At 39.7% G+C, this 24,876-nt stretch overlaps 1 protein-coding gene across 4 annotated transcripts; it reads left to right on the forward strand.

Annotated features, from left to right (window-relative positions):
* The first annotated feature begins 4,061 nt into the window (after positions 1-4,061).
* On the forward strand, positions 4,062-24,112 carry LOC122832380 (X-linked retinitis pigmentosa GTPase regulator-like). Of its 4 annotated transcripts, none has more exons than XM_044119089.1 (16): positions 4,062-4,190; positions 13,247-13,372; positions 13,452-13,544; positions 13,623-13,685; positions 13,762-13,920; positions 14,668-14,817; positions 14,882-15,040; positions 15,585-15,743; positions 15,817-15,941; positions 16,027-16,182; positions 16,260-16,434; positions 17,176-17,258; positions 17,339-17,398; positions 21,468-21,551; positions 22,146-22,355; positions 22,426-24,112. In XM_044119089.1, exons 2-16 carry the CDS (start codon positions 13,294-13,296, stop codon positions 22,504-22,506), a joined length of 1,836 nt encoding a protein of 611 aa, XP_043975024.1. In that variant the 5' UTR covers positions 4,062-4,190; positions 13,247-13,293; the 3' UTR covers positions 22,507-24,112. The 4 variants fall into 4 exon arrangements, with proteins under 4 accessions (XP_043975024.1, XP_043975021.1, XP_043975022.1 ...); XM_044119086.1 differs by lacking the exon at positions 4,062-4,190 and adding an exon at positions 12,488-12,618; XM_044119087.1 differs by lacking the exon at positions 4,062-4,190 and adding an exon at positions 12,488-12,618 and having other exon boundaries at positions 22,161-22,355.
* The last annotated feature ends 764 nt before the right edge of the window (positions 24,113-24,876 follow it).

Here is a 24,876-nt window from a genome sequence, read left to right on the forward strand (position 1 = left end):
TCTCTTCTATAATTTATTTATTTTTTTTTTACAAAATGGCAATGCCTCTTCTATATCACTGTTCTTTGCACAAATGTTTTATTCAAGTACTTCTGGGCGTGAACAGCCTCTTTAAAGTTTTTTTTCCCAACTATCCAATTTTATTTATATCTAGACTTTGACTAGGCCACCATGGTTGCACCTTACCCCGAAACTGCCCTCTCAAATTTTATGTCCTTAAAATTATACTTATATAAACCAATGACCTGAAAGTCTCTTATAACCTTCAACATTTGAACAATTACATTAAAGCATTGGCTGAGACTTTTGCTTTTGACAGCCACTCAAAACATTTCTCAACGAAGCCATGATGAAATAGAAACCTCACAAAACAATGAAATGTTCATAAGATGTTAGATCAGAAGTTCCAAAAACTGCACAAATACTCCAATAAAATGTATCTCAGACTGATTTGAGATAAAACATCTAATACTTTCAAATGAACTAAAGTAACCTGATTGTAGCAAGCATTACACTATAGATCTGCTGAGCAGCAGATTTAGTAAAAATGTCAATGTTACATGCAAGATTATTATTATTATTATTATTATTATTATTATTATTATTATTATTATCATTATTATTAATAATAATAATAATTATTATTATTATTATTCAATCAACTCGTGTAAGTTGCAGCTTGTAAAGTTTTCAACAAGGTCACAGGTTGTAGCTTTCCTCCACAATTTGGGAGGAAACAGACATCTTAAATATTTAAACTAAGATTTGACCTGTATCAAATTTTTATGAAAGTGTCTTTTTTTTCAGTATACTGGTGAATACAGCAGGACTCCACTTTATACTGCGCTAAATTCTTGGTCAGAATTGGCTCAAGCCTTGAAATTGAGATCAATAAAATAAAAAATCACACAACATCAAAAATGTCTTTGAAATACCAGTAAAAAAATATCATTAAAACTGACTAAATGACAAGAACAATAATTCTCAATTACATTTGAAATGTATCTAAATAATGGTCTGGCTAATAGGAGTTTTTTCAGCTGTTGGTCTGCATTAAGACAAACAGGTTTTCCTCTAAGCCCCCTTAACTTGTGGGGTGCCACAAGGCTCAGCTTTGGGTCCACTTTTGTTTTCTCCATATATTATTCCAGCTGCTGGTTTTTTATTCAGTCCTTTTCAGATATCACCTATCACATTTACGCGGATGACATTCAATTGTATTTTTTGTTTAGATCGCATCAACTGGACAGGTTGACCATCCTCGTACAATGTTTGTCCCATATCGGTGATTGGCTCTCCAGTAACTTTCTGGTTCTAAATACCAGTAAGACAGAAACTATGACTATTGCTCCCAGTCACTTTCATCAAGATATCAGCCAGACAATTGCATCCTTCTGCCCGTTAGTAAAATCAAAGGTAGAAAGTCTAGGTGCCACATTTGATTCATCATTAGGCTTCATCTCACACATTAAGGGTGTTTCTTGTTCTTGTTTCTTTCAATTAAGAAATATTTCTAAGATTAGTCAAATGGTCTCCAGAGTTGACCTAGACGAAATCATTCATGCTTTTGGGTCATCTCGTCTGGACAACTGTAATAACTGCTTGGATAAATCCTCAATTTCACATTTGCAGGCAATACAGAACGCAGCAGCCAGACTTCTCACCAAATCCAGTGAATTCTGTCCTAGCTGTCATTCACTACACTGGCTCCCAGTTGATTTTAGCATTTTGTTTTAAAGCCTGGCTCCTGATTATCTTTGTCAGATTTTAACTAAATATTCTGCTGCTTGTGGTCTTCGTTCTCAGACTCTGAATCGTTTGGTTGTTCCACGAACACGGTTAAAAACTAAAGGGGACTGGGCTTTCCAGTCGGTGGCCCACAGCTTGATCTTTCAGCTCCGTTTTGTTAACTCTGTGGAGCTTTTTAAAAAGCAGCTGGAAACATTTTTATTTTCCCAGGCTTTTATCTCGATTTTATTGTGCTACAATGTTGGTTTTATGTTTTGTCTGGTTTTAAGGTTGATTTCTATTGTACATCGCTTTGTGACTTTATGTCTGTGAAAAGCACTTTATAAATAGACTTTACTTACTTACTTTACTTGATTTGGCCTGTCTCAGACTCTATTCCCAAATGGTTAGAGCTCAAATTCACCATGATGGGTTGTTGTCCTTCAAGATGAACCTTTGCTCCAAACTGGTTTTCTTCCAGGATTGGACTACATCCATCATCCTGTGTATTAAAGTAGGGCGTTCAAAGATCTGGTGAGCAAACTTTACACAAGTGAATTGAATTTGATAATTAGCGGTCTGCTGATGGCACTGGATTTATTTAGGAATATCAGAGTAATGGAGGCTGATTACAAATTTGCCATATTGATCTTACTTTCTTCTTCTTTCATATGCCAATATTATTCCTTTGTGTAAGCTGCGGTTTTATGGAAAGTTTGAGCAATTCTCAATAAATTTGATATTTTTCTGAGTAAACCATTCTGTAAATGTCATGAAGTTCAAACCGCCAACAAAAGATGGCATGCCAAAGAATGAGAGCCAATTCATTTCTTTAGCACTTCTTTGGACCTTCAAAAAACTTTCTGGAACTCGTCAGGAACAGCAGGAATTGTTATTACCAGTCTGGTGATGACATTTCCGTACCTTGAAAAAGACTCTTGCTCTTCAAAGCTCACTGTAGCACTCAGCAGCCAACTGGGGATCTGAAAATGAAGCTAATTTACACCAACAAAGCACTGAGGGATACAAACAACCATCAAAGTCCTCCAAACTAACAAAGGGCTCCATATCTAAAGTGTCATTAAGAAATGGGAATGGGGTGAAGACAGTGTTTGAAAGGGAACTCGGCTTTCTGAAAGGTAAATCAAACTTTCAGATCTTATCTGCAGAAAACAAACAAAAAAACACACAAAAGTGTGCTGTATAATAAATGCTTTGGAAAGAAACAAAAGCATAAATTCATCTACAACCATATCACAAATGGCTTTTATACAAAACATCTGAAGATGAAAAAACAAAAAACAAAGGAAATCTCACTAAGATATAGGGTGCACATATTCACCTTTGGTACAAAAATGGCTAATATATTCCAACTATTTGTGAAGATCCTACGAAATAGGAGATCGCAAATACGATAGTGAAGCCATTTAAACTCAGAGAGAAAAATCGAGTGGAAAAGTTTGCCATCTTTTTTGAAAAGCACAACAGACTAATATAAGAAATATAGTTGGAACGGAAACTCCATCAGATCCTCACAGGGGATCAAAAAAAAAAAAAAGGTGCAAACGATCAAAGAAGATGAAAAAGACCCCACCTGGAGTGTAAACACGGCTGGTGGTGGATGAGCAGACTTAGCAGGTGGCTGACACTTTGGGTGAGAATTTTAATGCAATGGGAAGAACAGAAGAGGCAGACGAGGACTGCATGGCAAATCAGGATTAGATTTAAAGAAAAGGGAAGACGCTGTATTTGGCTCAATTTACAAAGGGGAAGAAATTCATTGTGCTTCCCTTTACAGGCTCTGAACATGCTAATAATTAAGTGCAAATTGTTGAACATTCTCCAAATGTGTTGCAAGAGTAAATCAAAGAAAGTTTCTACCAACTTCAAACATTCAAACATTTTATATAAATACAATGCTTTGTCTTTTCATAAAGATATATTTCTGCTGGCTTTGTGCATTTAGAAATGGAAATTTTTGATCATTTGTCACATTTGTAATTATCAGTCTGGTTAGATGGAAAGTACTGATAAGCAACAAATTTTCAGGTTTTAATGTTTTGTAGAAAACCGCAAATGGGAATTCTTATGGCTTCTCTCAACAGCATTGCTGTTATTGCTACTCAGGTTTAATTTATAGATATCGTGACAAACAGTCATCCTGGGGTTGACTTCTTAAGGCACTCAGATGTGCTGGGTGTTGAGTGAGAAAATCTCAGTTCTCAGATCCTTATTTTGGGAAAAAACTATTCAAAACTGCTTCTTCCACATTATAACTGTGCAACTTTTGTGTGAGATTATCTCCTCCTCTAAATGTGTTCAGACAAATCGAAACTTGTAGTTTTAATGCGAGAAACTGTGAGAAGGTTCAAGGCTAGTAAATACTTTTGCACGACACCATTTGTGTGTCAGCGTTGGACAATTCAAGCCTCAGAGAGTCATCACGTTTGGAATTAGGAAAGGTGAGTCCAAGGCACCACTTCCTGGGCTTTTACAGAACACATGATTAATTATGTTGATTATAAATGAGAAAATAATTTAATGATACCAGTTATTGATGCTAGCTAATGTACAGTCAACTTTTTCAAGATACACAAAGTCACGTTGAAAAGTTACATTTGTGCTTATAAACAATGTTCTTTTATTTTCTTGTGAATTAAAATTATCAGTTGAAAGCAACTTATAACGGCTAGTTAGCCGGCTAGACGGCTAGCTAGCCGGCTAAACAGAGTACAGAAACCCTTCTGGGGCTCACTTCCAAGATCCAACCACACAGTTCATCGAGCTTTTTTTGTTTGGTTTTGTTTACAATAGTTTAAAAAGAAGAAAGAGAACGGTCCAATACGACCTGCCTAGCTATGTGAAAATAAAATCCCCAACAGTTTTTAGCTTACCTTCACCCGTCAGAAGGTGGCCTAATTACACTGTCTGATCAGTAGTAGGAAGAAGTCACTTTAACCGGACCTGTCTGATAACAAGAGCCAGGCTATCAACACAAAAAGCAAAAAAATAAATAAAAAAAATAAAAATTCAAGCCCTGATGAGAAAATCTATCAGTCCTGTAAGGGTAGGGTGACCAGATTTGGGTTTCTGACAAGGAGGACACTTCTTTATTTGTTGGCTGGGGGGTAGAATCGGCGGACAAACATGCGCCAACGGGGGGAGGTAACACTATGTAATGTGTTTTGAGGCAGTTGACCAAAATCCCGGACAATTTTTAAATTCCCCCCGGACATTTTTTTAGGTCTGAAAAGTAGGACATGTCCGGGAAAAAGAGGACGTCTGATCACCCTATGTAAGGGCTACAAATCCATTTTGAAATCTTTGGGATGCTGCGATCCACAGCATAAGCCATTATTCATAAACAGAGAAAACGTGATAGTGAGGAACCTTCCCATAATTTATTATCTTTAGTACCAGAATTAGCTTGAAGTCTTGAAACATATTAGAGTTACAAAAGCAAACAAAATCTGTGTGAAATTGTATTTTCGCCACTTGTATGTCTGAATATACTTTTTTTATTTATTAGCATGAGAAATTTTTGTACAAACTTGCTTAGTTTCAGTCACAAATTCTCATGCAGTTGCTCAGGTTTTATTTTAGGAATGCTCTTATGCTGGAATGGCACTCCTGCTCAGCGTCATGTGGAGAACACAAAGCAAATGCACTGCTGGTGAGATTCAAACAAGGCAAATAAGATAAAAATCAGAACGTGGAATACAGAGTAAATATTATGCACGCTGGAAGAGTTCTTGCTGTGTCTGATTACTGAGGAGGAATGATATGTAAAAACCCTGTTGCCAAAGAAATGGGGAAATTAGGAAGCATGAAAGAAAGTGGATTGTCATAAATTACAGTCAAGCATGAGCAACAAGTCTGCCAAAATGAAACATCAACAAAAGGCTAAAATCTTTTCTGAGTCACAAAATTCTACGTACATTGTCAAAAAAAAAAGAAGAAGCAAATTAGAACATACATTAAGAGGATGGAAATGAATGATTGGATTTATCTCCTCCCGCAAAATCAAACAACCATAGTCTCTGGCTCAGATGAGGTCACCAGCACATTCTTTATTCTGGACCAAATCTAATATCCTCTGTAATGACAGATGAGAGTGATAAATGACCACAGGCCCATTACCCAGTGCTCACATCGCTCAGTGTGGGTGACATCCGACCTCACACACTTATAATTTAGGCTGTCATTGCGCTGTGTCCAGGCTGCGTAATAGGAACGTGTCAGCTTGACTTTTAAATTTTTTTAATAGAAATTCAGGAGGGAAGGAAGCAGCCGACGTCCAAAGCAAGCTAATGTCTCCAATTTCACAGAATTTCTCAAACTCCCGTCACAACACGTGGAAGGAAGTCAGGTTAAATGAACAAGAACCCAGTCACTCCGCAGGCAGATATGCAGGTAAAATTAAATTTTAATTCAGACTCACTCAAGCGGAGAACGAGTCCCTTTATTTGTTTGTCGTTTATGGAAATTACTTTTTCCAATTCAAGTCTTCGGATATGATTCATAACATTGCAAAGTAGAGTTTCCCTGCCACATGTCTGATTGTTTATTACAGGGATAGAGTTGCTCAGATTTAATTTGTCGCTGCCGTATTTAAAGGCTGCTGTATTTTAGCAGACAGGTATGGGGTTTTTTAAAGGTCATTTGCACTTAGATTTTCCTTTTATGCATCAGAATGTCATTTCTCAAACAGTTATTATTACTGGCTTTAGAAAATAAAACAGCAAGGGGACTGAAATGAACAGCAACTTCTTTATTGGCAGAAATGTAATAGATTCAGTCACAGCATGCTGTAGGGGCTGAGCTATATAAGTATGAGTCAGTCAAAATGAACTAAAGTTGCATCATTCTGGAGTTTGATTTAAAAATCATGCATAAAAGACAGATTGGTGCTGAACCTCAATAGACATGGAAAACGATTAATATTTGATTGTCTGTGGCTTTGGAAAGTGCAAACGTTTTTGAAGTGTAAAAAACGTGGCTTTTCTCAAATAATTTCAAACTGTTTTTTCCACATATATATACGCTGACAACTGTACAGTTCAACATATAGAACAATAAACATGTTTGGGGAATACGAGTAAGGAAAAAGATGCAAAAATCTGTTGTTCTTTTTAAAACTAATATGATGTTGAATACAATTGGCTAGAAAAACAAACATATTGACTTGATAAACAGCTAAGTGGCACACAGATTTTTCTCATATTTATTCATTCATATCCTCTAGCTAAAGATGTAGTTTACAGAGAGCTTAGTCATTTTGACATATGAAGGTATCAATCAGGAGATGGGTATGAAAAGATTGACTGCAGACAGTCACCACAAGAGGGCAAAATTTGGGACAACCAAGACATGGTCAAAATGGATATGCCTCAAAAAAGTATTGCAAAGCCGATACATCGCCAAGGGCAACCCTGAAGTAGGAGCGGGAATTTCCAACACTGACTGAGATCGGTATTGTCCTTGGGTTCAGGTTAAGGAATAAAGTCGTGGGGGGAATAAAAGTTATTTTCTTCCTGAAACAACATCCAAGCCCTGCTACAATCTCACAAAAAAGTGGGAGGATGTGTGCTGATCTGATTAAACCACATTTGAAGATTCAAGCAACTATTCCCAAAAGGATGTTTGGCGTACATATGTTGACTGAATGAACACCACATCCAGAGTGAAACATTGCAGCATCATATTCTGGGGTTACTTTTTTTCCAATAGAACTAAGGCTACTGCTAAGAATTGGGAGTTATGAACAGATTTAAATAAGGTGAGTTTTGACTCACTTCTGGTCTCTAGAAAGCTGAAAATAAATAACTTAGCATATTTGTCAAAACAACAAACAAGAAGAAAAGACACTGAAACTGAAAACGGGTCAAAATTCCTTCCTTTCTTTTACATTCTTTTGATGGCAAAACAAGTTTAAGACTGTGTTTTAAAGTTTCTCATTCTTTATGTCAAGCTCCAGTTTGAAGAGCCTCATACCTACACGTGGTCTTGCCTTCATACTTCATATGCTTACAGTTTAAAATCACCTAAAAATATTGAAAACGTTCGGGGCAGGTTTTAGATCCGAGCACAGGTCCAGTGTGTTGATGTTGCAGGCATAACTCAAGTTTAAGGTTTTGAGCTTTGATGATAAAGTCAGAAGTGCTTTTTGCTCGGGTTGCCGCAGCAGACAGGAGTACACACACACACAAACACGCGTGTAAAACACCAGTGCAAGTGAGCCTGCCTGCCTCTCCACAGACTTGATAAGCTATAAACACAGCAGACACACACTTCCTGTCCTTGAGGGAGCGACGCTTCTCACTCTCTTATCTGTGAAGAAGCACATTTGTCCTGGAAGATTCCCTTCACGTTCAAATGCAGTGATTGTTGAACATTGTAAAGAGTGAAAAGAGCTCGGAATATTCTTTTTTAGTTAAGTTAGAAAGTAAGAAAAGTATATTTAAATAGCACCCTTCACAATAATAAAACATGATTACGTTAAATCTGAAATAAAAGATACATTTTGGATCTCTTTTTTTCTTCCCCCAGATCAACTGAAGGTTTTTTGTTGACGCATGAAAAGTGAATTCAAGTGTCTATGGAGAAAAAAAGAATAATTCTGGACAAAAACAAAACCAAGCCTCTTTAAATGAGGCTACGCTTCGAATTCAAAAGTTCAATTTGTTGCTTGATCAGAGAAACAGCGCTCTCTGGGGTAAAGATGAAACATGGTTTTCACAGACATCAGTTGTACAAGCTGAAGTTATTGTTGAACCAGTTTTTCCTTGTAAGTCAGAGTTTGAAGAACTAAGAATCTTTGAAGGAGCGTTAAGATGATTGTCATCAGCATAAAAGTGATCAGAGATACTACGAAGTATCCAAATGTCTAAATTGTCTGATTTTAGTTTTTTTATATTTTTTTTTTGTTACGTAACTCATGAATTGTTCATTATTATCATTATTATTATTATTATTATTATTATTATTATTATTATTATTATTATTATTATTATTATTATTATTGTTATTGTTATTATTATTATTATTATTGTTATTGTTATTGTTATTTTGTTAAACTACAACCATGTGTGACAAAGTCATTATGATTGCGTTTATTCACTTGTTCTTATCTTATTTTGTAGTTAATCATAATACTTTAGTTTAAATATTGCTGTTGAAGCGTTGCATCACATTGTGTAGTATTATTTTACACTTTACATCCAATCATTCATTTTTGAAGCTAGTACTTATAAATCTTCAGATAATTTGACATTTTCTGCAGTTAAACGGTCAACTTCTGGTAACTAATTTCTGTTTAAACTCGCCATTGATTCCATTGTTAGACAACATAAGTCTAACAATGGAAACAGTCCGGTGTCATCAAGCGACATCCTTTGCAATCTGAGAAACTAAAGTTGAGTTGCTATGAAAACTGCAAGAATGTTACCTGTTCAAAACATCACTGTTAAATGTTCTCCTTGCCCACCACGACTGAGAGAAAGCTCCAACTGAGAGATTTCCTCTAGATGTTATTTTCTCTACTCCGGCCAGAAAACCTAAACCTCCCTGTGGGTAAAATCATGACTGTGACTGATTGTAAAATCCTTCCTGTAGGGGACTGTTGACCTGTCAAACCTTTCAAGAAATAAATAAATCTCTACAGTGGAACATGCTTGGAAAAAAACCGTATCTTATACATTCGCCACTAGGTGGCAGAAAAGAACCAAGAAATATTTGCAAAGAAGAACAAAGCAAACCATCATTCTGTTCCGTTTATTCTGAGTAAAAATAAAAAAATAACATGAGTGCAGAAATGGTGCAACAAGGCGGTATTGTTCCACTATCTAAGATTTTACTGGCCAGGCAGAGCTACCTTTCTCCACCTGACTTTGGGGTGAAAAAAAAATCATCCGTTCAGACTTTTAACAATGGATATATACAGGAAAACCTAGGGGAGACATCCTGCTCGCTCAGATATCTCCTGAAAGTGACACACATCTGTTAGATATTGAGTGAGTCTGCCAGACATGAAACATTTTTAAATGCCAGCTAAGATTAGATTCTGTCATGTCTGCGTCTTATCTCGCATCTTTTTATGCAAGTGAGCGCTGCGTTAAAGCTCGTACTGTAGCAATCTGCTGCTGCGTTCACTCCTGAAATGTCCCTGACCTGAGGAGACCTCCAGCTTTTTCTCAGGCAGGACTGAGATGGAATGGCTGCACATGCAAGCTGTGCAGTTTTTATATGTGCGCCTCCTTCACACTTAAGTAATCAATTATTGAAATACAGCTCCGAAGTGTATTCCGCAACGCGCATTTATTCATGACTTTTCCATAGGTTTACAAAAATTATACATATATATGCATTAATGTCACTTTTAGAAACAGATGAGCATAAAGCATTCTGACCAAAAGTCCAACATTACTGCCATCATATCACTCTTCTTAAATCGTCTCTTGTTCTGGGAATCCCACCAGGACGACAACTTACACATCATATTGCAAAAGTATTCACAGTCTGTCGACTTTTTACTTTTTGTCCCGTTACAACCATAAACATGTACTTTTTAATTTTTTTTAATAATCAGAGGATTTAGTGGATAGTGTGTTCAGGTTGCTTTACAATAATCTAGCATTTGGTATACAACACATAAAAAATGTTCTCAGAGAAAATGGAATGTTATTCTGTACCATATCAAGAGTTTGGTATTAAGTTCAAAATGCACTGCAATAGCATGATTCCCTAAGTGAGTAAAAAGATGACATGAAAGATTAAAAAAAAAAATCTAACTAGAAATAGAAATTATCTCAAAACTAATGGAAACAACTTTGAAAAAAAGGCCCATTTAAAAACTGATCTAAGGCTGACAGTCACGCATGAAAAGAAGGTAAAGTTTTCAACACTTGCACTTTTTTTGTGCCAGAAGTCTTCCGTCATACTCTCTGTACAATTATTTTTTTTGCACACTGGATTCACTAAACATTAATTTCTTCATGAGAACATGCTGTCTCTTATTTAGATATTCTGGCATATTCCATCCACAGAATAATTTATGCAAGATGTCATGACTAATTCACCCTCAATAATCCTGGGCTTGAGCCTCTGCCCCTTTTATCCTTGATGCCCCAAGTGCTCTTTTTTGAGCTTTTTTTTTTTTCTTACATTTTTTAAAAATGTTTTTATCTGTATGTCAGGAGGTCTGCTTGTGCTCCTCAACAATAGTATTTAGCTAAATATAACAACTTAGCTAAATAAATTAGTCTGGCTCCCCTCGGTCTAATAATGACTCTGAACTGATTTGACAGGAAATTTTAAAATATTCCTGGGTAGTTATATGTTTATTGTTGACAATACTGAAACACACCTAGCCTTAAAAATGACAACAAAAAATACAATTAAAATAATTATACATTTTTGGACTTCTGTTAAATCCAAATTATGTAATCAACCAGTGCATTTTAAAACAGTTAAAATCATAAACACATTTTGATTTGTATTCCACACGTAAACATATCTTATGTTTTGTGTATGTGGAAAAGTTGCATCAGAGTAGCGTGAAACGTTCACACGCATTTGCAGAGACGCGTCCAGTCTGAGGATACTGGTGCAATCACCAACAAGAAAATGACGTGTAATGTATTCGACTAATTCAAAGACGAAAAGGACTCAGATGGATTATTCAGATGAACCTTAGTGAATAAAAAGGATGAACGATTCATACATAATATGGTATACAACAGAGTGTAGGAATTCAGCTAACATAGCTCTTTCTGGGTAAAACACTCGAAATTTTCTTCTTTGTCTAACTTCTGTTTCTTCTTCTACTAGTTCTAAAGCATCATGGGATGCATAGTCCATTCTGCTAAAGGTCCACAAATAATCCTTTTTGAACCAGATACTAACAAACAATTGGTAACTAAATCTATTAAATAACAATTGCAACTCAAATAGTTAGTTATATTAAATTCTAATATCCCAAATAATAAATCCTGGTTAAACCCAAGACAAATTCTCAACATACCGTTCAAGGCCCGGTTCCGCTTCGACAGTGTGTCCCACTGACGGGCAGCCCAGGATGGCATCCCCTTGCTGGAGCCCTACAGCATGGCGCTGATCGGCCTGGAGAAGCTCAGGTATTGCCTGGCCTGTTCACCAGCAGCGACCACTGGGGTATCTACTGTGTCTTCCCTGTGAGGCACAAATTAAACATTTTTATTTGTTTGTTTTCTTTCTTTTTTTTTATTTTATTTTATTTTTTTATTAAAAAAAGATCATTTTTAAAGAAACTCTGTTTTTTTTTTTAGGTCAAGAATGTAAATGTTCAACAGGACACGGTTTGATAACTGGAGCCTCCTTTTTCTGTCTATCAGCAGGAGTGTTCTGTTCATTCAGATTTTTGTAACTTAAGCTGAGTGGAAAGGAGAATTATGGTAAAAATGGGTGCACAAACCAATAAGTAATGACATGACCAGGATATATTAACGAGACACTTCTATTTCTTATAAACAGCAGAAATTTTCTAAGTGACAGAGTTTCAGTTTTTCAAACACCGCAAGCCAAAATTATCAGAATTAACCAAAATAAATTATTGAAATGGATCTATATTATCTACACGTTTTGCTTTTTAAACCAGATTACTAAAATATATGGTCTATTAAATGATGTTGTGATTTACTGACTTGTACCAATGGAACAAATTGGACAGCAATTTAGAACTTTTTTTAAATGTGCGCTGCTCCTTTAAGAGATCAAAGCCAGCGCTTCGTATCCTAGGAGAAGTTTTGTTTACTTCCGGGTTGTCGCTGAGGAGAACACCAACGCCCTGAACACCCAGCAAAGCGGATTAAAGTCCTGCAGAGATGGCAGAGGAGGCAGAAGACGAAATACCCGGTAAGTGCATATAAGCAGTGCAGTTACGGAGGCAGAACGGCGTGTTTCTGGAATATTAGCCTAGCACGCTGTTAGCTGGTAACATCCGGGTAATTAGCTGTGTTAAAACCCCACACCAGTTTCTATATTAGCCCATAGGCTAAAGAAGGCAGACATTAAAGTTCGTAATTTCTCCGTCAGTAACTTTTTCTGCTTCGGGTTTTGTTCTTATCCGGTTCATTTACAGCTCAGTCTTAAAATATGAAAACTTGGGGTTCTTGGTGATGGTCCTGAGCTAGGAGATCAATTTAAATACAAAATCATTTACTGATTCTAAAAGGAAAATTGAATGTTGTTGGAACTCTTAAGAATTTTGGAATTAATGTAAAAGCTATTAGTTAAACTCCACCAGTTTGTAACCAGTTTAAATGCTGAAAACAAGAGCTGGAAAGTTTCCCTAATGCAAACACTGGGGAGTTTCTGTATTTTACTCAAATGTCATCCATCCATCCATCTGTCGAGATGAAGTGTGAAGAGCAGATGAATCTCCTTCCTGGTAGTTTTTCTTGTTTCATTCTTCTTGATTTGATCTGGTTTTCTGTTGTTTGGGTTTTTTTTTTTTTTCTCCATGTCTCTGTGTTTTCTGCAGAGTCTGGTGCAGTTTTCACGTTTGGAAAGAGTAAGTTTGCTGACGACATGCCCAGTGTGTTCTGGCTGAAGAACGACGTTCCTGAGAGGATCGCCTGTGGAGATGAGCACAGTGCCTTGGTCACAGGTAGACACTTTTCTTTTTGCTTCTTGTAGAATTGCTGCTGGTTGATCCTGAGCTGCTGCTGCTGCTGCTTCCTTCTCAGGAAACGGCAAGCTCTTCATGTTCGGCAGCAACAACTGGGGCCAGCTGGGGCTGGGCTCCAAGCAGACAGTACAGAAGCCCACCTGTGTCAAAGGTAGGCGGGGTCTCCAGGGGAAGGCCTCTGACAGGAAGTGAGACAGGAAATGACCTGCTCTCTCCTAATTTTTTCCAGCTCTGAAGGGTGAGAAGGTCCAGCTGGTGGCGTGCGGACGGAACCACACGTTGATCAGCACCGGTTGGTTCCTGACCCCAACCACATCCCTGATCTGGGGTCAGAGTTCAGACTCTTCACTTTGGGTGTGTGTCTGCAGAGCAGGGACACGTGTTTGCCTGCGGCGGGAACGGCGAAGGCCAGCTGGGACTCGGCGACTGCGAGGAGCGGACCGCCTTCCAGAAGATCGGCTTCTTCCAGGCGCACGGACCAATCAAGATGCTGGCTGCCGGGTCCAACACCTCCGCCGCCCTGACAGGTGAGACAACATGACAGGTGATGGGTGGGTTTCCTCAGTACCTCATCTTCCATAGTCAGCATTTTACTAATTCTTTAAAGTTTGTTATAAATGTACTCAGCTCACATATTTCCTGATATGTTTTAATTAGAAAACACCTACAATATTTAAAAATTGTATTTTTAAATTAAATTGAAAAATTTTTTTGACTGTATGTTGGATTTCTTATTTTTAATCAAGAGATATTGCATATTTAAAAGGTTTAAATTAACTTTAAAACTGAAGCCTGTTCTTTTAAAAAGTTTGATAATACAATAATAATATATTTTAAATGCCCCATTTCTAAATTTTAACATTAAATCTAATTTTAGTGATAAAATTTAGAAACAGTAGATTTAAAAAAATTTTAAAATATACCTTGAACAATTTTTTTAAATATATATTTTAATAATTTTGTTTCACATATTTATGATATATTTATTTTTTTTTATAATTGAAACACAATTTAACCAAAATTAACATTTTCAAAATTAGTGGGAAAATTTTGAGTTTCTTTTCAACATTCATCTTGTTAATATTTACTTTTTTATTACACTTAGAGTAAATATTTCATGATTCAAAATGTTCATTAATTCCTTATTTTTGAACAATTTCTCTATGAATTAAGCTAGCTCGTGTTTGCCGCGTGAAGATGGTTGTTCATTGGCTGTCCTATAGCGACGTCGCCATGGTGACGACATGACCCCCCCCCCCCGATGTTGTTTACAGAGGGCGGGAAGCTGTTCATGTGGGGCGAGAACTCTGAGGGTCAGATTGGACTGGGGAAGCGGAGCCAGGCGACCCGGCCGATGGAGGTCAGCGTGGGCCGGCCGGTCAGCTGGGTGTCCTGCGGGTACTACCACTCCGCTCTGGTGACAGGTGAGAGTCACCTGGTGACTGGTCTCAGCTGGGGGAGACCGGCTAATGTGTGCGTGTTTGGCAGCGGACGGAGCGCTGTTCACCTTCGGGGAGCGGGACAGCGGGAAGCTGGGGCTGCGGCCGGAGCGGCTGGCCAGACACCGGGTCCCGCAGCGGGTGCAGAGCATCACGGAGTCGGTGCTGCAGGTGGCCTGTGGCGGCAGCCACACGGTGGCGCTAACAGGTTAGCCATCACACACCGACTGGTGAAAAATAAGAGCTTTAGAGACGCACCTGCACGAAAACACAAAGAAAATGAGCAAAAACTAGAAATAATCATTTTATTTTATTGTATAGCTTTTCTGTTAAGTAATGCATTTTGTTTTTATTATTAATAACCTTTAAATTCTATTGTTTAATATAAAATGTATCCTGGCGACCTGTCGAAGGTGACCCCGGATCTCGCCCGAAACATTCGCTGGAGATAGACACCAGCACCTCCAGACCCACTAGAAAATGGATTAACAGATTTTTTTTATTAAAGTACCTATTTATTTATTTTATCATCTGTTAATAAAATATAAGGTATATATATATATATATATATATATATATATATATATATATATATATATATATATATATATATATATATTTAACCTTACTTTATTACAATCTTAATTATTTTTCTTTTCAGTTAAAAATCAGAGTATTATTTTATGTTGGAGCTTTTCAGCATGTTTTACTGCTGTGTAGTAACCAGCAGAGTGTGTGACCTTTGACCCCAGACAGCGGCAGCGTCTACTCGTTTGGCCTAGGTCAGTTCGGCCAGCTGGGCCTCGGGACGTTTGTGTTCGAGTCGCAGCTGCCGCGCCCCGTCCAGCGAGTTCAGGCGGGCCGGCCAACCCGGGTGACCTGCGGGGAGAGCCACACTGCCGTCCTCACAGGTGACGTCCGACCTTCAACCTCTGACTGGGTCGGGTTTCCAAACCCGCTCTGACCCCACGGCTCTCTCCCCAGACACGGGGCTGCTGTACTCGTTTGGCGACGGCCGGCACGGGAAACTGGGCCTGGGCGACCAGAACTTCACCAACCGGTTCCATCCAGCCGTGGTTCCCCGCTTCCTGCCGCTCGCCGTCCAGGCCGTGAGTCGCTGCCCTCAGGCCATTAGGCTGCTGTCAGACCGCCATCAGGCCGTCAGCCCTGACCCATCTGCTCCTTCCTGTCCAGGCGGCATGCGGAGGTTGCCATATGGTGGTTCTGGCCCGGCCCAGAGGACCCGGCTGCTCCGCCATCACGTTGGAGGACGGCGCATTCGACTTCCTGGGGGAACCGACCGCCACACTGCAGCGCAGCCTCTCCGCCCGGGTTCGCCGCAGGGAAAGGGTCGGTTCTGGTGCTGGGGCAGGTCCAAACAGCTCCAGAACTAGCGTGGGCTGATGGAACCTTCCCATGTCCTGCAGGAGCAATCTCCGGAGCAGTTTGGACCCGCGGCCCACTCTCTGCCTGCCAGACCTTCGGGCGTCCTACAGACGGCACTTCCTGCCTTGGGCCAACCGGACCAGAACCAACTGGACAAGAACCACGGGCCGGTTCTTAACGGGACCCAGCACTACGGCCCAGACGGCGTCCATCAGGGTACCGACTTCAGTCAATCAATATATTATCATTAATATCCTTTATCGGTACATTTAGTGATTGGTTCAGTGGAATCAGATTTTCTTTTTAAAAACCATTTCATCCTTTTTAATTTTAGTTTTATGAACAAACTGACTCACCAACTTTAAAAAGAGAATTACATTTTTTACCCCTTTTTTGGTTTATTTTTGTCCAACTCATTTCAGTGTTTTAACTTTCTTTGCATTTATTTTAATAAATAAAAGTAAAAATTTTTCTAAATGTGTTTCACAAAGTTTAAAATAAAAGTCACATTGGTATTCTTCAATCAATTTTTTTATGTTTTTAATTTTTATGCTTTTGTGTTTCTTGTAACTGTACATGTTTTATTCAGTTTTTTTAATTAAATTTGATGTCTTTCTTTTTAAAATTTTTTGTCATTCACCTAAAATATAAATTACATTTCTCTATTTTTATCTCCCGTTTTTCAGTGAAGTATTTTAGCTAGTTTGCATATATTTGAATGAATTTAGAACCTCTGTGAAGTTATTCATTTAATTTTTTTCTCTTAACAGTTATAATTTCTAAAAACAAAGTTCTAGCGTATCTAAACATTTTTAAAAAACAATAGTCAATGTTAATAATTTATATATTATTCAATTATAGATCATCTTTTTCTATTTTAGTTTTTCATTTTAATTATTTCAGTAGTAATGTACATTAAATGAGGCTCATTGTGTTGGATGGTGTGCTGCTCCTCAGGGCAGACAGGGGGCGATGTGGAGACCCTGACAGAATGCGACAGCGTGAGAGGACTGGGAGAAACCACTGACTTCCTGAACCTGGTGAGAAAACTCTGGATTCTCCAGATGTGGAGCAACGTCACCTTCATCATCCTCATCCTCATGTCTGTTTTTACTGTCAGACTCATGTGATGAAGATGGATCCCAGCGACAAAACACTCAGCCTATCTCCACTGTTGAAGGTAAGCTAGCTGCAGAAAACACATTTGCTTCAGAAAGTGAGATGACTAAAGTAAGCTAGCTGCTAAAGCTAAGCTAGCTTGACTGGTTTCCATCATCAGGGTTTCCCTCAATGTGTTATAAGTCTGGCAGATCACCAGGCTTTATTTGTGCCCCCACCAGGCTAAGCATTGATTGTTGTTTTAGTCTTTTTAAAATGTTTGCATTTTTTAGGACTTTATAGTTTGTGTTCAGGTATTAACCTTCCAATCTTTTAATAACACATAATTATTAAGTGATATTTTCAAAATTCCTTTAAACATTTTTTAACTCAAAAACACAACGGGCCGCTGGATGAATGGCTCCCCTAGCGCCCAACCACCGGGCTTAGCTAGTTTTCTGGGGGCAAACCTTGACCATGCTAGCCCAGTTTGGTTCTGTTTCCTGCATGTTCTCCTCTAACGTTCACCTCTTTCCATCTTCATGCTGTCTGGGCTGGACAGAGGAAGGGTAAGCGTGCTCAGCCAATCAGAGAGCAGAGAAAGGACAGGAAGTCCTTGGTTAGCCAGGCGTTACAGGACCAGGGGAACACCAGTCAGAACCAACAGAACCTCTTGTCACTGAATCAGAGCAGGTTGGCTCATAAGAACAAAGCAGTCAGACAGGCCGGGTCCAAAACCCAGCTGACTGGGACAAAACCAGCTGCTGACTGGGACAAGCATCCAGAACCCAGAAGGAACGGTTCGAAGTCCGGTTCAGCCAGACCAGAGTCCAAAGCTGGTTGGCTGACCATAGAGAGCTGTCAGCCAATCAGTGACGAGAGAAATGTTTCCCGCTCCAAACAAAACCCAGATTCATCCAAAAGATCCAAAAACGAGCGAAACAGGAAGGAAGCTACAGCCCAGAGGAAGCGCTCAGGTGGGGGTGCGCTGGCTGGTGCTGCCACCCTGGCAGCAGGGGGCGCTGTTCTAGTCCAGCAGCTGGCCTCCAGGAGGCGGGGCAGTGCTCCAAAACCAGGAAGTGACCTGGAAGAGCCTGAATCTCGGTCTGCTGGGGTCAGCCGCAAGTCGGCCGTCAGCATCAACGTCATTCCTGCATCAGAAAGTCCACAGCAGGAGGAAGACGAGGAGAAGGAGAAACAGGAGGAGGAAAGGTGGAGAACCAGCTCAGAAGAGGAAGAGGAGACTGGATCTGCTGCATCCGGACAAGAGGAGGAGGATACAGACAGTAAGACTCCTCAACCAGGAGATCAGACTGAGGAAGATGAGAGTGCTGCTGAGGAAGAGGAGGGGGAAGAAGAGGAGGAAACCAGTGGAGCCACAGAGAGTGAAAATGAGACAGAAGAAAAAGGAAGCAAAGGAGGAGGTATGGAGGAGCAGGAAGAGGAAGGCTCGAGTCAGGAGACTCAGGACAAAGGAGCAGTGACTGATGAAGAGGAGCAAAGCAGTTTAAAAAGTGAGGAAGAGGAGGATGACAGCGACACTTTGAAGTCATCACAGAAAACAGGGGGGAGTGAGGAAGAGGGGGATACAAGAAATAAGAGAGGTGATGAGGATGAGGAGACAGAGGAAGAGACAGAAACTGAAGAGAATCATGAGGAAGAAAGTGAAGGAGCAGAACAGGAAGAAAGTGAGGAAAATGAGGAGGAAGAACAGGAAGAAAGTGAGGAAAATGAGGAGGAAGAACAGGAAGAAAGTGAGGAAAATGAGGAGGAAGAACAGGAAGAAAGTGAGGAAAATGAGGAGGAAGAACAGGAAGAAAGTGAGGAAAATGAGGAGGAAGAACAGGAAGAAAGTGAGGAAAATGAGGAGGAAGAACGGGAAGAAAGTGAGGAAAATGAGGAGGAAGAAAGTGAGGAAAATGAAGAGGAAGAACAGGAAGAAAGTGAGGAAAATGAGGAGGAGGAACAGGAAGAAAGTGAGGAGGAGGAGAAAAGTGATGGTGATGAAGACGAGAATGAAAGTGAAGAGGAGGATGTCATGAAGAAGAGGAAAGCTTCAGTGAGGAAGCAGCAAAGCAGCAAATCTGCATCTGGAGGAAGACGAGCGAGAGGAGTTCTGGGATGAAGTTTTACCTGCAATAACATCAATCAGAACCTGGTCTCCACGGAAACCTGAGGGTTTGCTCCTCCTCTGGAGCTCCGCGGTGTCAGAACCCGTTTCCTCTCAGGTTCAACCCTGAGTAGGGTATAACAGAGGACTGATAGAGTAGGGGAGTAGAAACAGGCTCTATTGTCCCTTTTAGGGTAAATTCAGGTAGAAGCAGCCAAAACCTGCGACTATTAAAACCAGCAGGATTTTTGTTTTTTAATATCTATCTGCTTGTGTTTGAATTTTAGCTCTGGTTGAATGGAAAGTTCTGTTTGCTAAAAACCTAGGAAGATTCTTAAAAACATTTTTGTTTTCCGTACATGGGTCCATCATTTTTACTCTTAAATTCAGTTTACGGTCTTTTGTACATTACATACGTATTTCTAGAACTTTATAGTTACTTCCTAGAAGTTACACACATTGCTTGGCCAAACTTTAAGTATATTTTGTAAGTCCTTCAGGATATTTCACAAAATCTTCAGTATATTTTCTAGAACTTTCTGGGTGTGAGTCACCTGTTTTGGTAGCTTTTAAATTCAAGGCAGCTTTATTTCAAGTTTTCATCTCGATGGTGTACCAGTTAAAGAAAACTGGATTCTTTTTCATAAACATGTCTGTGATTTCTGTGTTTTTGATCTTTAAGGTCATATTTCACAACTCGATGTTTAAGTTGGGACATAAGTTGTTTTGCTTTTCTTTTTATGTGTTTTTTTGTGACCTTATTTGACTTCCATATGCTCTTGTTTTTTTATTGAGTTTCCTGCTTTTTAATAATTAGCTTTGACTTTACTCGCTGTGCCTTTTGCTTTCATGCTCCTGTTTCTCTCATAATGTCGTTCTGTTCAGTTCAGCGTTTAAGGCATGCTGCTTTGCTCTTTTGTTTGTTTTTTTTTTATCTTTTATTATTCCCGCTTTGCTTTACACTTTTCTTGTATCTGGAATCATGATGTCCGACTTCTTGTTCTTCTCTGTTTTTGTTTGGATTAAATTGCTGCGTTCTCATGTTTTTAACATGTTTTCATGATTAATAAATCAAAGCTGTGAGCAGGACTGATCGACAGCTCCGTTCATGTTCATGATGGTGAAGGCAGGACAGAAAAGCCTCCGTAGCAACCGGTTAGCATGTTGATGGCTAGTGGTTGCCATGGAAACCGGGTGTGCTTGCAGCACCACTCTTGATTGGATCAGGCGTTCAGCTGACTAAGACGGACACAAAGTTTTCTAGAGGCTGAACAAAATCAGGATGTGGGTCACGTCATATTTATGCCCCAGGGGAAAAAACGAATCGCTTATTAAAAGTTCCTACATCATGTAATATGATAATGCTTTAACAGTATTAGGGATGACTTCTGTTATCATGCACACTTTGTTTCTGTTTTTGGCTCACAGTAAATTCACTTAGTGATAATATTAGTGGTTCTAAACAGTCTCCCTGTGGTGCCCCATGAAGGCTACAAAACAAAACCTTCTGATGTGTAAAAGGTTTGGGGTTTTGACTGAAGAAGCAAGTGAGCCAGAACGGGATCCTTCTGGTGAACCGAGACTAAAACCAATTAGTTCAAGCTTTGATTAAATGCAAGTTTTAGATAAGTTTATGAAAAGTCAGACTCTTTGTTCTGATGACGTAAAGAGACTCCAGGCTGTCGGATCAACCCAGAAACAAACCAGTTTCACCAGATATTCTCCTGATGCCAGAGTTTTCCCTATCAGAAAGCCATTATTATTGAGTTGAAGCACCACAGGGAGGCGCTGTAGAGCTCCTAATATTTTCTCTGCCACAGGAGAGGATTCACAATCAGGTTGGACCACTTTTCTTCCTCCAGCGACCCAGTTTGTGTGCTGGTTACCCCACCTTTACCCCCAGCTGTGTGTTTCCTCTGCTTGTGTAGCTGTAGGTTGAGTTTCCTAATTCCCTCTGCCAGCAGAGCGCTAGCGATTCCCAGCAGCTCTTTTTAAAAAACTAATTAAATCAAATGTGTAATTTGTGTTTTATGGTTGTCAGGATGCGGTGGAGGCCCTCGAGGAAGAGGACGACAGAACTGGTGATGAAGAGCAGACTGGGACATCTTCGTCAGCAGAGAGTCCAGTAAATATAAGACATAAATGTTTTTATTTGTCATGATGTTTCTAGAACATAATGAAATTGGAGTGGTACCCTCAGAAATAGATAAAGTTTTAATCGGTGTTTAGAGTGCAGCAAATGGGTGAGAGTGTCTGCAGGGAGAGGATGGAAGATGGACAGATGGTTGTGCTCTTCATGTATCTGTAACGTTTCCCAGACGGCAGCGGTACAAGCAGTTTGTGCCCTGGATGGGTTGGGTCAGTGGCAGTACAACTGGCCTTCCTTTGCCGTCTGCCAGTACATATTAACTCCAGGTTTGGTAACTCACTCCCAACAATCCACTGGGCAGTTTTCACCACTCCGGCCATGTCTTCTGTGTCCTGGACTATGCAGTTGCTACTCCACACAGTCATACTGTAGCAGAGGAGGCTCTCAATCTCAGCTCTGTAGAAGTTCTTGAGCAGCTGAGCAGGGAGTCCAGCCCTTTTTAGTTTCCTGATGGAGAATAGTCTTTGTTGGGTCTTCCTCATCAGAAAAGAGCATGTGTATGAACTGAGCTGAATATGGCGCTGTGTGTCAGTGTGTGACCAGCGAGCGATTCCGACCTCTAACCCATAGCTCCTGTGGTCCCAGAAGCTGAACGCAGAGCCAGCTTCACATCCAATCAGCAGCGAGCCTGGAGGAGCCACGCCCCCTGAATGCCCTTTACCTGGAGGAGCCGAGGTCAGAGGTCACAGCCCCGCAGCAGAGCAGTCAGGAAGTGAAGTCAAAGCACCCAATGGGGAAGCGGAGCTCCTCTCCGACAGTCGATCAGGCTCCAGCAGGAAGGTGAGATGGTATGACATCATCATTGTGACCTGCAGAGCGGTGGACTGACTGTCCCTGTGCCTGTCCCCAGCTGGCCGTTTTCAGACGGCTGTCCTCGTCCAGGTCCAGGCAGGTGGACACGACGCGTTCTGGAGCCTGCAGCCTGCTGTAGGAAACCATCAAACATCTGGGCCAGGTCAGCGGCGCCACCTGCTGGACAGGAGCAGAACTGCAGCTCAGCTTGGTGACTTCCTGACATTCCAGAACCATCAGAACCTTGAAGAACCACTAGACCCTTACAGAACATCCAGACCCTTACAGAACATCCAGAACCTTACAGAACAACCAGAACCTTACAGAACATCCCGACCCTTGCAGAACAACCAGAACCTTACAGAACATCCAGAACCTTACAGAACATCCAGACCCTTACAGAACATCCAGAACCTTACAGAACCCCCAGGACCAATGTTCTGACAGTTAGTTCCACACTCTGACAGGATTCTGTTCTGTGGAAGGCTCTGACCCTGTTCTGTTGAACCGGACCTGCTGCTCCTCTCTCTGTAGGAAACGTTTCTGCTAATCTCAGGATCGTTTCAGCCTCTAATAACTGTTCAGATTAGGATTAAATCAGCCTTCAACTCACTGTTTAAAGGAATGTTCCCCCTAAAGCAGAAAAACATCCTGACCAGAGTCAAACATTATAACGTTCAAAACAAAATAAGAGAAAAATCCCAAAAACAAATTATTACTAAATAGTTCCAAATGCTGGGGAACTTTATTAAAATAAAAGGAAATGGGCAAAAACAAGTGAAAAATAAAATAACACAAGTACGCAAAAATAAGGGGGGGGGATACGGACAAGAATACAACAAAATAATGTGTAATTTTATTATGTCCTGTTTATTTATTAGTACAGAGACAGAGAGATTAAATCAGGATGATTTAACAGATCATGACTTGGTGCAAAGCCAGTTTAGTTATTAATTACAAATAAAGTCTTTATTCATTCACTATCTCACTAAAACCAAGCAAACCAAACTATAGAACAGACTGTTCAACACTTCTGTACTCTCATTAATAATGAATTCATTTAACAGCAGCAATATATTTATCATATATGCGAACATTTTATAACTGGAGCTTGTTATTACACAAACTATCCCAGTAATTGGTTGCACAAAAGAGGAAGCATTGTATTAAAAGCAGTCGTATGTTTAGGGAAGCTGCACTCACCTCCAGGGGGCGCCTTAGCGACTCTAGTTTATCTTACAGCATCGTCATGAAGAATTTGATAAACTGAACAAATGTTTGCATAAAATATCTGATTTATTATATTTGGGGAGAATATGACAGTGATATCGTCTAGATGTCATGAATCTCTAACTCATGAGTCAACAGGTTTTAAAACTGTGAGCTTGCCTGAGACCAGTGAGTCATACAAGATAAAGAAACATATATGCTTTAGGTTAGCTAAGCTGAATGTCAAGGCTTCTTCACATGATTTTTAAACGCTGCATCAGCATCTATCAACCGGGTAAAATGTGGAATATTCCTTTAAACCTGGAAATCAGATGGAGCAGGTCTTTCCTTCACTGTTCAACTGAAATGTGTGATGCTCTCCTCTCAGCAGCTGTGTGTGTGATTATTTAATTACCCAATCTTGAAGCACATTTTGCACTTTCTCTGGACCCAGTTTTATACCCTGACATGTTTTAATCTATTTTTTTTATATATAAATCAGATGTTTTATTGACAGTAAAAGGTTTTGATATGAAGCTGAATGCGTTTGTTTTTACTCCTCAGAACAACATCAATACTTTCCTGCCTATCTGCTCCATGATGCGTTGGGGGTATTTCTGGTGAACGCTTCATGCCAAAGGGTTGCCATCTGAACCTCCCAATAGGGGTGTTGAATGTTGACAGGAAAGACGATTATTCATCCAACTCCATCTGCAGGAAGCCTGACTTTACGTCAAACACAGGGAACACGTTTGCATTGGGTATAGTGGGTACAACTTCTTCAATTGTGCGCCTTGGGTAATGTTCCCGTTTGATGGCATGGTTCAGGTCCCTTTGGTTAATGAGTAATGTTTAAAGATGACAGGAAATTTGAAAATATCACTTGATAATTACGTGTTATTAAAAGATTGGAAGGTTAATACCTGAACACCAACTACAAAGACTTAAAAAATGCAAACATTTTAAAAAGACTTAAATAAATTAGCAATGCTTAGCCTGGTGGGGGCACAAATAAAGCCTGGTGACCCGCCAGACTTATAATACCCTTGGGGAAACAATGGGTCTCCATCAGCATCCATCAGTATTCTGGTGGGGGAAACATGCAGTATGTTATCATACCAGTAGGTGGCTCTAAACAATCAATGTATATACATTAAAAACTATAAATATTCTTTTTTTTTGGGGGGGGGGGAATTCAATCATCTTTTTTTAATCGCTTTTTAGTTATGCATATTCTGACTTTGTCTTTGAGACAACAACCATAGAACTCGGTTGGTTGGCTGACTTTAGTAATGTAGCC

This window comes from Gambusia affinis, linkage group LG06, assembly GCF_019740435.1.
Source record: "Gambusia affinis linkage group LG06, SWU_Gaff_1.0, whole genome shotgun sequence".
NCBI classification, from domain to species: Eukaryota; Metazoa; Chordata; class Actinopteri; order Cyprinodontiformes; family Poeciliidae; genus Gambusia; species Gambusia affinis.

Bases quoted from the DNA above. Each gene is read 5' to 3' on its own strand.
- LOC122832380 (XM_044119086.1), top strand. From the start codon at position 12,588: ATGGCAGAGGAGGCAGAAGACGAAATACCCG. The intron at 15,744-15,816 runs GTGACGTCCGAC...CTCTCTCCCCAG, and splicing joins CCACACTGCCGTCCTCACAG to ACACGGGGCTGCTGTACTCG. The intron at 17,399-21,467 runs GTAAGCTAGCTG...TATGGTTGTCAG, and splicing joins GCCTATCTCCACTGTTGAAG to GATGCGGTGGAGGCCCTCGA.